At 60.3% G+C, this 13,013-nt stretch overlaps 1 protein-coding gene across 1 annotated transcript in view; it reads left to right on the forward strand.

Annotated features, from left to right (window-relative positions):
• Parvb (parvin, beta) overlaps nt 1–13,013 on the forward strand; it is a 57,817-nt gene that overhangs the window by 31,715 nt on the left and 13,089 nt on the right. Inside the window, exons 5-9 of the mRNA XM_005379454.2 lie at nt 3,114–3,254; nt 4,313–4,428; nt 6,882–6,940; nt 8,490–8,509; nt 12,632–12,693. Of these exons, the coding sequence (XP_005379511.2) occupies nt 3,114–3,254; nt 4,313–4,428; nt 6,882–6,940; nt 8,490–8,509; nt 12,632–12,693 (398 nt within the window). The remainder of the gene's footprint in view (nt 1–3,113; nt 3,255–4,312; nt 4,429–6,881; nt 6,941–8,489; nt 8,510–12,631; nt 12,694–13,013) is intronic.

Genomic DNA, 13,013 nt, shown 5'->3' on the forward strand with positions numbered 1-13,013 from the left:
ATTGTTTCGTAGTTATAAAGAACTTTAGCAGCCAGCGTTTTCATGTCCTGCCCTGTAATGTCAGCATGGTTGTTCTCAGTTCTGTCAGGCCTTGTTGCCCTTGGGGTCTTCAGACTGGACCTGTGAGGTGACAGACACCTGTCACGGCGACGGCCAGCAAAGCACATTGCTCTTGCCTGGCACAGACCGCTGTGGAGATCTGGCTGGTGGCGGCGGCGCTTTTTTGAAGCCATCCCTTCAGCCCAAACTGATACTTGCTAATACCTTTCAGAAGCAAACATGAGTGCTGTGCTTGCCTACATTTTTTATTTCTGATTCTTTCACGGGCGTCTGTGGCCGTGGCACTGTGTAACTAGATCTCAGGCCCCAGGACAGCTCCGAATTGGCCTTGGCTCCAGCTGTGGGTGGCTGTGAAGGACGCCAGCACTGCCTGGACCATCGCATAGAGCAGAGGTGCTTGCTGCCGTCTCACAGCCCATCCTTTTGGTTCCCTCTTCAGCTGGCCCCGGCCAAGGTGACCCTTACTCTCAAGCGGCCGTGGTTGTGCGTGGGTCCTGCTGCGTGGCTTTGTATCTGTAAAGAGCAGTGTGAGGCTCACTGGGGCAGAGGCAGCCTTTTCACGGCGGAGTGGATGCTGTTCCACCTCGTTTGAATGCCTTGAATAAGCACTTGAGAAGGCGATTTGAACATCTTTTGTGTGTGGAGTGGTTTGATGCAGCACTTGGACTGGGAAAAGGGACAGTGGACAAGAACACTCAGATATTAATAGAGGATCAGAATGTCTTGCCTGGTCTTGTGAATGATGTATGATGTAATTCCAGGAATGACCTTGATGGAGGCGTTCGAAAGCTCGATTCTTTTTTTGCAAAGGCAGAGGCCAAAATCAAATAAAAGACTCTGGCTGAACATCAAGGCCAAAGCTGGCTCTCTGTGTCTGTGGGAGAGCAGGGGTTTGCGGGCTGGGCCTTGGGCTGTGAGCCGGGACCCTCTGGAAGAGGCGGAGCCATCGGAGGAGTGGGCGGAGTCAGCCCTGAGGGAGGGGCCAGTGCTGCCCTGCCGAAGGGTAGAGGAGGACGGGGCGTGGCCTCTGGGTTTGGTTACCCTCTGCCAAGGATGTGTCACCAGAAGACCCCAGTGGGCCCCACTTCTTGGTGATCTTTTTTTTTTTTTTTTTGGTACTAGTGATCGAACTCATGACCTCATGAGGAGCATTGCCCAGACACTGCGGGCAGGGCTGTGACTCCCCACAGTCCCCTGTTGAAGTCTTCACACCCTCCTGCAGGTGTGGGTATGCCTGGAGAAGGGTTTTTGGAGAGGCAGTCAAGTTAAATGAGACCCTGTGGATGTCCTTTCCAACATGACTGGGGTCCTTATCATAGGACACACAGAGGGGGACCATGTAGGGACACAGGGAGAAGATGGTGTCCACTAGCTGAGGACAGAGCTTTGGGAGAAACCAGTCCTGGCTGCCCCTTGATCTTGGACTTCTAGTCTCCAGATCTGTGAGAGCAAATAGCTGATGTCCGAGCTGCCAGTCCGATTTGTTACACAGCCCACGCTGACTGCAGCTCCTTCCCTTCCTCTCCACCCCTGTGATGAGGCCTTCTTCCGTGGGCAGGGTCAGCTGGTGACGGGGGTCAGGTGAGCATGCCAGGCTCCTCTCCTAGGCTCCCTGTGACCCTCCCTCCCTCTCTCCACAAGGCCTCTGTCTGCCCTGTCCTTGGTTGCTGGACACCCGCGAGCCCTGCTTGCTCTGTATTTTCAGAGCAGCTGTGTAGGTCGCTGTGGACTGTCCAGCCCAGAACTGCTAGAGACAGGTGGGAGTCATTTCCACTCCCTGAAAGCCATGCTTGTCCGCTCACACTCCTCGGCCCACTCTGATCTTAGTCCGTTCACAGCCCCACCGTGGCCGTCACCTGCCCCCACCCTGTGCCCGGAGTGCGACCTCCTACCACGCCTGCCCAGAGCCCAGGAAGTGCCTGTCCATCAGTAACTGTTTCATGCACGAATGAATAAATGAATGAGTGAATGAATGGTGTGCGGAGCTGGCAGGTGTTGCCCTGCGGTGCCTTCACCCTGCAGGGGACACCAGAACTGCTTGTCCTTCTGCCTGGGGGAGCGGAGGGTGTAAGGAGAGAGTATTGGTGTCCCAGGGCCTCCGGAGAGGAGGCTTTCCACAGAGCTTTGTGCGGGTGTCACGTGCAGCGTGCAAGGCCCACAGTGACCGGCCTGGGCTTGAGGCGTTCTGTGGTCTCCTGTCAGGGTGGCGTGGCTGACAGCTGCTCTGTGTGGTCGGCTGGCAGCGGTCGGGCCCCAAGCAGAGGACGCGTAATCACCCTCCCTGGGAACTGTGTTGCGACGCTCTGTGCCTCGGCTTTTGCTGTGCAGTGGAGGAACGATCTGTCAGGAAGCACCCTTGTCTTGGAATTCAAAGTAAGGAGAGTCGCCCAGGGCTGGCCCTGCTGTACCGCAGTTAACGGGTTAGTGGGTGCGGCCCAGTGAGCTCCGAGTCACCTGCCTGCCCCCTGCAGCCCCGCTCACCCCCGAGGGAAATTGAAGGCATGCGGGGCTGCGCCTGGGCCTCTGTCTCAGTGATTGGATGTTGGACGTAGGTGACAGTTCTTGCCTGGACTCCTTCAGATTGCTTCCTGCTCGCTCTGGAAATCGCAGTCCCGAGTTCTGCAGATTTCTAATCAAATGTCTTCTCGTGGTGTCAAAATGTTAGAGAAATGGGAACAGGAGTCCTGGTGTGTAGGGAGGCGGAGGTGGCTTTTCGGGGCCTTTTTATTATCCTTATCAAATGCCTCTCCCTTCCGGGAACCCACGGGACTCCTTCTCCGCCTCCCGGGTCACCTCCTCGCCCCACCTGCACCGTGAAAGATTTTCCCGTCGTGTGTGCTCAGAATGTCCCCTCGCAGACATGCTGCTTCGTCCCTACTGCTTCACCTCCCGCTCCCGGAACTGTTTTTGCAGGAATAAGAGTGACCTCGAAGTCAGAGGTTCCCAGCTTGGCGACCTGCCTGCCCTGGGGACCCCACCCCCCAGCAGACGGCCAGGCAGCTCTGGGGGCTGCTGCTTCTTCTGACGCTCTTCCACTTGCTCTGTCCTTGCAGAAAAACTGGCAGACCGCAAGCTGGACGTGGCCGAGGTGACCCAGTCGGAGATAGGGCAGAGGCAGAAGCTGCAGACGGTTCTGGAAGCCGTGCACGACCTGCTACGGCCACACGGCTGGGCGCTGCGGTGGAACGTGGACTGTGAGTGCCCCAGGGTGGGGACCCGAGGGAACCCCTCCTCTTGTCACCGCGTCTGGCCTTGCATTTAAAAACCGCCTCCCCCTGCTGCTGTCAGAGAAGAGAATCCGGTCCCAGGACGCAGAGTGGCCAAGCTCACACCTAAGAACTGTCAGCATGCGGTTCTGTGTTCTCCCTGCTTCAAGTGGAGGAGTGGATTCTGACTGGGGAGGTCAGGGCGGCTGCAGAGGCAGAGAACTCAACTCCAGTCACCCACAGTGCTGATGCTAAGTGAGCTGTTTTGCTGGCAACCCCAAAGCAGGTCCCCAGGAGCCCGTGTTGGCCTGGGAATATGTCAGAGAGGGCTGCATTTAGGATAGTGTGACATCACAGTGTTCCTAGCACAGACATGGGCTGGCCAGGAGGCTGGACAGTGGTCCTTGGCCCTGTCCTCCTCTTCCTCCTCCTGGCAGGGCAGTGAGCTGTGGCCTCGGGCCCTGGCCCCCGTTTCGAAGCAGGTGGCCTTGGACAGCCGCCCCCCCCACAGTCACAGGCTGCGGGGAGCCAGTGCCTTGTAAACTGTGAAGCCCTGCACGGAGTGGCTGTGACACACCTTGGATGTGCACACGGGAGGCCGAGCAGGCAGTGCGCAGGGCAGCAGGCAGCTCAGGCCGGGTGGGAGTCAGTGTCAGGCATCCCCAGGACAGCACCTGCCCTTGGTGCCGACCCCCGTGGGGATGGCTGCTTGTGCAGAAGGGGAAGTTGTTCAGGGGCAAGGATAATAGTGGCGCGCATGACCGTGACAGGCGTACATGGCGGTGACCTGTGCCCCCCACACCTCCCTTTCACTGCTTTTAACAACAGCTTGGACACCAAGCTCTCCAAGCGGTGGCACAAGTCACCTTCAGCCAACACGAAAGGAAAAAAAAAACTCACAAACTAGAAATGAGTTCACGTGGAATGCTGTTTCACTCTTTGCTTTTTCATGCTCCTTGCGTCCGGGTCTCCTCGGTCTCCTGAGCCTGGGCCTCTTGGGTGTGGGCCCAGGTTCTGACAGAGGCCTCTTCTTCTGTCCCCGCCAGCCATCCACGGCAAGAACCTGGTGGCCATCATCCACCTGCTGGTCTCGCTGGCCATGCACTTCCAGGCCCCGATCCGCCTCCCCGAGCACGTGTCGGTGCAGGTGGTGGTCGTCCGGGTGAGTACCCGCCCAGCGCGGCCTGGCTCTGTCCTCCTGGAATTCTCCAGCTTTTTCTCTCTCCTTTTTTCCTCCCTAGAAGCTACTTTCCATGTTCCCCTCTTAACAAAACGCGTCCCTCACCCCTGCTCGGAGATAAATGATTGGAGCAGGAACAACGGCCCTGATTTGGAGAGAGGCAGAACCAGCGGCACGAGAGTGTTAAGGTTTAATTTTCCAGAATTTTGAAAAGAACATTCATTTCTCTCCGGAGCCAACGAGTCGGAATTCAATCCCCTTGAATGTGCTTATTACTCACTGGAGGAGGTTGAGACCGGCGGTATGAAATAGATACCCAAATTAAAGGCTCTTGCGTTTGCTGGGTATTAGAGCCATCATTCCCCATTATCTCTTTTTTAGGTTCATTTCTTTTGATTCACTGGGAGAAGTGCAGCCAGGGCCTGGGTCCTCGTGCCTCCTTTCCTTTAGCTTGTAGGAGCACTGAATACGCCGCCACATAAGCATACATTGGACGCCCGCTGGGTACCGCGTCCTCTCCTGGGCGGCTGGGGGCACTGAATGAGGAAAACACGCAGAGCTAGGGGCGCGGCTGCTTCTGCCAGAGAGCTGAGGTTGTGCTCAGAACCTGGACGTCCGGGGGTGTGTGTTACTTGAGACATCCGGCTCCACGCTGCTCTCCGGGTTTTCAACTTATCGGTCCTGCGGTCTCCCTGCGGTCCATGAGGATCTGGCTGAGCCTGTGTTTTCCGAAGCCATCCTGACCCCTTTGTTACCCCAGGAAAGGCCCTTGCTGGCCTCCGGCAGAGGTCACCTGCCGACTCTCGCTGTTTCCTTCCTGGCAAGGATGTCTGTGGTCGGCAGGAGTGACGTGGGCCGGGGCCGGGGGGGACCATTCCTGCGGTCCCTCGTCTTGGACGCCTGCTTGCTCCGGGCAGCCGGCTGGGAGGGGCTGCCCCAAGCACCTACGTCAGCCTTGGGCTCGGGAGCCCTGTGTGGCTCGGGGACCTGGGTATTTCCTTTCAGACCTGCACTTCTGTCCAAGAGAATCGTTTGGGGTTGCGGAAAGTTTGAGTGACCCGTGCAAGCACTTGCTGGCGCCTGCTGCGCCGACCAGGGTCACAGGATTCTCTGGGCCGTGCCCAGCGTGCGGGAAGCGGGGAGGGGAGGGGAAGGAGTCCGAGGAGCTGGCTGACCTTCCCGGGTCCCCGCACCTCTGGGCTTGCTCTGGTCACTGCTTACCCAACCCGAGATAGCAGGCAGGTGCCATTTCCTGGATGCAAGAGAGAAACCCGGGGCCTCGTCTGCCCCCCGGCCCTCCATTTCACTGAGCTGCAGGGACTTCCCTGCCGAACTGAGATCAAGCCGCAGACCTTTAACTCTGTCGCTTTGTGTCTCCATTGCCTCGGCCTGTGCCCAGCATCTGGTAGGAGCTGACGCCAGGTTGAGTGTGGGAATACGTGAGCCAGTGTCCTGGGCTTTTCTTGTCCAAGAACCAGGCTGGGTGAAGCCATCAGCAAGCCGACAGAGGCTGGCAGCGGTTACTCCTTCACGATCACTGGCCCTCGGCTCCCTGGAGGCCGCTCGGGACGGGGAGGGCAGCTCCGACCACGGACAGTGTCCACCTCTCCCGGACGCGGATTCCCCGTCCCTCCGGGGTTCAAGTAGGGGCCTGTGGTGGTGACTGGTGGGCTTCACCCCACAGTTACCCTGCTCCCCACCTCTGTGCGCCCCGTGTACCTGCCAGGCCCTGAGAAGTACCTCACGTGCCCCGGTTAGCCTCCCCGGGCCATAGCCAGTGCCACAGCTGCGGGCCTCAGACGCAGATCGATTCCTCACACTTGAGGGCCGGAAGTCCGAAGTCGAGGCGTCTGCAGGGCCACACGGCCTCCTCCTGTCCTTCCCAGCTCCCCGGGCTTGCAGCCACCGCTGTTCTCTCTGTGCCTCGGGTCTCTCTCCTCTCCTGAAGCCGTCCGTCACGTTGGGTTCAGGGTTGCCATAACCCAGCGTGGCCTCTTCCCCACTGGCGTCTGCAAGGACTCCTTTCCCAGGAAGATCACGTGCGGAGGTTCTCGGGGGACGTGGGCTCCGGCCCCCACTCGGAGCAGGGCGCACATCTTGTCTCACCGAGTGTCCCCAGTCGTCACCCTGCTCAGCCGCAGAGCTGCAAGGCGTAGTGGGAGCCCGAGCCAGCCCTTTCTCCTGGGCCAAGTTCAGCGCCCGGCACCTGGGGCAGCGTGGGAACAGAGTGTGGGGGCGGGGGGGGGCACGGGACGCGGCTGCCCGAAGGGCCCCCTGTGGTCACCACGGGGCACCCGTGCAGGCAGGTCTCAGCTGGTCTCCTGCCCAGGGTGTCTGCCTGCACACGGCTCCTGCCACCCTGCCCCCTGCCCCTCCCCTCACTCCTCTGCCCACCCAGTTCTCGGGTGTTGATTTGTGTATTTTGGGGTTTTCAGAAGCGGGAAGGCCTGCTCCACTCCAGCCACGTCTCAGAGGAGCTGACCACAACCACCGAGTAAGTGGCCCCGCCAGCTGCCCTCCCGCGTGACTTCCGGGCCGGGTCCCTGGGCCTCAGGGTGCGCTGTCCACGCAGACTTCTGCCCGGCTTTCCTGCCCCGCCCACTTTCTTTCGTTTCCCCCGGTAGAACCGAGTCCCCTCCCGAAGCCTGCGGTGTTTTCTTCCATACTTGGGTCGGGGGCTCTGAGAGCTTGGCTGGGTTGGCGGTGTTGCTTCAGGGTGGTCACCGAGACCTGCCCCCTCCGCCTCGGAGAGAAGAGCTGCACATCCTCACCTGGGCTTCGCTCCGGCTGGCGCTGACGTTGCCAAGCCCTCTCCCATCTCTTACTGAAAGCCGGAAGGCGGGCTCTTCTTAGTCTAAAAGGCTCCAAGCCGATTGAACATAGCAAATCAAATAGTATATTTATTCGGTGTGTGGATTTTAGGAGCCCTCAGACACCCGCTCAGGATCTTTAAAATCCAGCACGTTTGTGCTTCTTGCCTGGGCCTGCTTCGCACGAAACGGTGTTGACACACGGAGGGTCCCAGCTTGCCCACCCGCTCGTTCGCAGCGGTTTGTCACTGCGCCGTGAACTCACACGCGGGCTTCCAGACGCCTCCTGCACGTGTGTGCCGTCAGGGAGGCCCAGGAGACACCTGCGTGCGACCCCCCAGGGTGCCCAGGGGGGGAAGGGACTGGCTGGGAGAGTAGGGGATGGGGGGGCGGGGTTCAGGCACATTCGTGGGGATGTCAGGGCAGAAGGCAGGGTGTGAGGAGCCCCGGGAGGCCGCCTCAGCCGGATACCAGGAGCCCCGAGTCCTAAGGGAGGAACGGGGGGCCCAGCCCCTGGGCAGCTGCACAGCGAGGGTGGCCCTGGGGTCCTGAGAAGCCACCGTCAAGTCTGCAGGCCGATGCCCAGGTCTGCCCGCCAGCCTCCTGCCCGGCCTCTTGTCTCTGGGTCTGATCCCTCCTGTCCCTGACCCTCCTGTGCCCCCGTGCAGCTGACAGCCATCCCTGGCCTCCGCCTGTGTGGGGTACACCTCGCCCACGTCTGCCTCCTGGCGCACCTCCTGCGGGACCAGGGCACCTTGAGTTCCTTGGGGCCTTGTCACCGCCCCTCCCCTCTGGTCCCAGTACCTTCCGCCTCCTCTTTCTGGAGGTGGACGTGAGGTCACCCCTCCAGGAGGCCCTCCCGGCTCCCTTCCGGTTCCCAGAGCATCTCGTACACACCCTCCGCCTGGGCGCCTGGCCCGTGTGGAAACGCTGTGGACCTGTAGTGTCGCTGTCCCTGAAAGTGCACCCTGTCTGCACACGGCCCCTGCTCACGGCTGCACGCGGCCTCTGTACCGCAGGGGTGGGTGATTTGCTGCTGAGCTGGTGCCAGTGCCACCCACACGCGGGCCCCCATTGTCACGGAGCAGGGTGAATGTGGCGAAGCATGGGTCCGTCCCTCCCAGTCGCCCTTCACCTGGCAGGCAGGGTGGCTTCCTCTGATCACCCTGCACGGCCTGTCACGCTACTTATGACCCAGCCTCCTGACCTCTCTCTCTCTCTTCCTGTCTGCAGGATGATGATGGGCCGGTTTGGTAAGTAACCTGGCTGGGACAATGTGGGTGGAGGGAGTCAGGTCCCCGGCACCCTAGGGGGTCCCAGGAGCTCCCAGGGTCGCCTGGTCGGGCAGCGGGACCTGGACCCGTGGGCTTCCCGGCCCCCAATGCAGAGCCGGGAGGGGTAAAGGATGGGGTCGTGGGGGTCTTCGGATGTGGGAAGCTGGCTGAGGGTGGAAGGGTGGGGAAGGAAGTTGACCACAAGGGCCGGAATCAGCCAAGGGAACAGGATCGAGGGCTGCCCTCTTGGGGTGAACATTCACCCCTAGGTTTCCCACCAGAAGGGTTGTGGTTCAGGACGCCTCCCTGGGGTCGGTTGCCACTGGTGCCCCTCGGCCTGTCCGTCACCTCTTTGGAACTGGGTGGGAAAGGAGCCGTGTGAGTGTTGAGCGGGAGGATGTGCTCCGCCTGGGTTACTGCGTGTTTGGGGGGCTGCCCCCCAGAGGGCTGATGGATGGCGCTTGTCCCCTCCCCCAACACGTGCCTGCACACACACACATGCACACACATGCGCACTTTTCCTTGCCGTTCCTGTGAAAGCCTGGGACCTGTCTACTCAGAGGTTGAAGACAGCATGGAAACTTCCCCTCTGAGCCCAGCACTTGAGCTGCTTTCCCTATAAATGGTTCTGTGGCTCACTCCTTCTACCCGTGGCCACTTATCACTGGCCACACCAGCATTTGCTGGCTCTCTTGACCCCTTGCAAGAGCTGCCTGAACACAGGCTGGTCCCCCGGTCACTGGTCGCCGGCTGGGCTTTGCCAGGAGCCAAGTTCTCTGCCACTACTTCTGAACCTAGAGGGAGGCGCTCCGCCCCATGCACCCTACTCTGCTCATCACACCAGCAGGCAGCCAGGCTCCGGGGAGGCCCTGCCGGCTGTCAGCACCCTGTCCTGGCCCTGGCTGGGGCAGGGAGCAGGATTTTCGCTCCCCTGGGAGCTGAGGTTGTAGCTGGTCTCCATGGCAGCGGCTTTGCTGGTTTCCTCATCTCTGGCAGGCAGCCCCTCCCTCTCCCCAGCTCCTCGAGGCCACGTGGGATGGAGGACAAGGAGGACCTGGTCCCGCATCCCTCCTTGCTGGTTGTAACCCCGGCTTCTCCTCATGATTCTCATTTCTTCCAGCAGAGCTGGGTTTGAAACTCCAGCCCAAGGTCACCACCTCCAGGCATCATACTGGCCTCAACTCCACTGTCCCATGGAACAACTGGACTGGCTCATGCCTCCCTTTGCATATTCTGTTCCTTCTGCTTGCAATGCCTTTTTTCCTGTGTTGAGGCAGGGTCTCACTATATAGTCTGGCTGGCCTCGAACTCACTATGTAACCCAGGCTGACCGTGAACTCGGTGATCCTCCTGCCTCAGCCTCCTGAGGGCTGGGATTACAGGTGTGCACCACCATACCAACCTTTCCGTGCCTTTCTTCCCCTCAGCCCTATAAATCCCAACTCAGGTTTCATGGCTCCTTCTTGGCCTGTCCCTCCGGCCTGCAATCCCCGGGCCCAAAGTTGGGTGCCCCCAGGGACCAGCTGAGAGGAACGTGGCCGAGTCACTGCCCTTCAGCCTCCATTCGGGGTGGCAATGGGGCAGGTGCCACTGGGGGAACACCGCTGAGTCCTGTCCCTGTGGGCCTGACACCACACCTCCCCTCTCCAACAGAAGCCAGAAGTTCACAATTTTCCTGGTTTAAAAATAAAATTGTCAGTAAGGAAGACAACTTTGCTGGGACCCAGGGGTGCAGCTGGGCTGTGGTCCACAGGTCACTGCACAGGGGGCCTCCTGCTTTTGGAAGGAGGAGACAATTTGGAGAGGGAGGACATTTACCTAAGGTCTGTGGACTGCTTTTGTTCGCTTTTGCTGTGCTGAGGATTGAACCCAGGGCTCTCCCAGTGAGCTATAGCCATAACTTTTTAAAAAAAAAACTGAGGGGGCTGGGGATTTAGCTCAGCGGCAAAAGCGCCTGCCTGGCAAGCGCAAGGTCGTGAGTTCGGTTCCCAGTACCGGAGAAAAACCAAAAAAAAAAAAAAAAAAAAAAAAAAAAAAAAAAAAAAAACTGAGACAGGATCTTGCTAAGTTGCTAAATCACTCAAGCTGGGCTTTTACTTTCAGTACTCCTGCCTCAGCCTCCCAGTGTGCCACTACACCCAGCTTCAGTCTGTGGACTTTTAAGTCACTGAACTGGGATCTGCACCCTGATCTGTTTTTTTTTTTTTTTCCCCCGGTACCAGGAATTGAACTCGCGACCTTGCGCTTGCCAGGCAGGTGCTGTGCCGCTGAGCTATATCCCCAGCCCCTGCACCCTGATCTGTTTTCATCCTTACAGGGGCACGCAAAGGCCTGCGCAGGCCCTGTGTGTGACCTGGTCTCCACGGCCTCTTCTCCTGACCCTCTTGCCTCTCCAGGCTGTGTAGCCACGTGATGTGCCCCCAGGGTCCCGAGGAACCGTGGTGGCAGGCGTGGGCGGCGTCTCAGCGGCCGGCAGCCTCCTGCGTGGCTTGCCTCCGCCAGCCCAGCGGTGGCCCAGCTAAATATACCGCTGACGTCAAGCCCAGCTCCGCTCCTGGGGCTCCTCATAGGCCGCAGGGAAAGTTCGCGCAGTGCTTGGTGGAGATGCAGCTCTGTTCTTACCCCTGACAGGCTCCTGTGGAGGACAGTCTGACATAGGTGATCACGGAGACAATCTACCTCTGCCACCTTAGGAGGGCTGGCATCGGGAGGGCGACGTCAGCCTTCAGGTGGAGGAGGCCTTGTCCCCTCCCCCAACACCTGCCCGCACACACACGCGTGCACACATGCACATACATGCACACTTTCCTTGTGTCCCTTTTCACCTCTTCCCTCCCCCAAAGCCAGGGAAGAGGTTCCAGGCGTGGCTGGGACAGGCTGGGCTGTGAGTGGCCTCCTGGGCCCTGGCCCATGGGTGCCCAGCGCTTTCTTCTTGGGGCTGGGTGGGGAGGACAGCTGGGCCTCCATGGCCGCTCGCTTCTCCCCATGCACAGGCCGGGGTGGTTGCTCTGCCCCACCCCAGCCCACCAGGCTGCGCTCCCTGGGCTGTGCCCTGAGGATGGAACCCCCCCACGGCTGGCCGCTGGCCTCGTCCCCCACCACGTGCTGTCCCCTGGGGACCTTGAGGACAGCAGCCAGGGACCCAGGTTCCTCCACACACCTCCACGCCTCCTTCCTGCCTGGGGGAGACTCCCTGAGCCCTGTGTCAGCAGCAGCATAGTTGAGGCTCCCTGGGGAGGAGGGGGAGGGGGCACCTTGGGGAGATACGAGCTGCCGTCCCTGAAGCTGTCACCAGAGGCAGATCCCCCAGGATTGCTGCCACGGACCCCGAGCACCGGCTGCCAACCCTCCACTGTTCTCTGCTCAGGCAGCAGGTGCCCAGCTGTGAGGAGTTGATGGCCCAGCCGACAGCAGACAAATCAGAATGAGACGCCATCTGAGTAGTGGTGCAAAGTGGGGACGGACCGTGGGTGGGAGGACAGATAGCGGAGGTGGAGAGCCCGGGGGAGGTGGCCTGGGAGCAGCTGCCAGGCAGCCAGAGCTGAAGGTGCCAAGGCCCCGAGGCAGGCGCGTGAGGGATGCGAGGTGGTGACAGCCCCAGGCCATGGGAGAGAGAACAGACTTTAGCCGGAAGCAGTCCCGATGTGCCTGAAGGGCTGCCATTGCTGGCCAGGGGTGGGGACACGTGGAGGGGCGGGCAGCGGGGGAGCTTCGGTGCCCGGTTAGGGGCAGTGGGACGGGCGCCAGGCAGCACTTCTGGTGGGATGGGATTCACAGAGAAGACTCCCTGGGACACGGCAGGGCGAGGCACAGCATTCCCGGGAAAGTGCCCACGTGTGCTCGCTCAGTCCCTGCCAAGCGGAGGCTGGCGTCAAAGGTGCCACGGGGCTTCCAGCCCAGCCTTGGTGTTGATCCAAGCACTCCACACCCTGGGCTTTGCCTTGTGGCCCACTGCTGTGACAGGATTTCAGGGATGCTGGCAGGCACAGGGGCCGCATGCCCAGGGACCATAGCAGCTGGTCCCCTGGGTGTTGGGGATCTGGGTGGCACCCAGGCTGCCTGTGATCCCCTCTCCCTGCGTCTCTTTGCATGTCCTGGCAGAGCGAGATGCCTTCGACACACTCTTCGACCACGCCCCGGACAAGCTGACCGTGGTGAAGAAGGTAAGGGGTGGCGGCTATGTCCCCCCTGGGGTCTCCGGGTCCCCGCTGCAGGTCCCCTCTCCCCCCCCCCCAGCTTTCTGCAGCCCCAGCACCCACCTTAGGGATGCAGGGGGCAAATGTTTGGAATCTCGGAGATGTTTTCCTCAGGGACTGAAATGTAATTACAGTCAGAAGTGGGGCTGCGGCGCATAAAATTACACCTTTTCACCCGGTGTCCCTGCTCCCGGGGTGGCTTCCTGCCCTCCCTCTGCTTCAGTGAAGCGAATTAGGAGCCCGAAAGCGACAGGCAGTTCGTGGCGGTTCATTACGACTTGACTCCA

Source organism: Chinchilla lanigera, unplaced genomic scaffold (genome assembly GCF_000276665.1).
Source record: "Chinchilla lanigera isolate Chin_1 unplaced genomic scaffold, ChiLan1.0 scaffold00012, whole genome shotgun sequence".
NCBI lineage: Eukaryota > Metazoa > Chordata > Mammalia > Rodentia > Chinchillidae > Chinchilla > Chinchilla lanigera.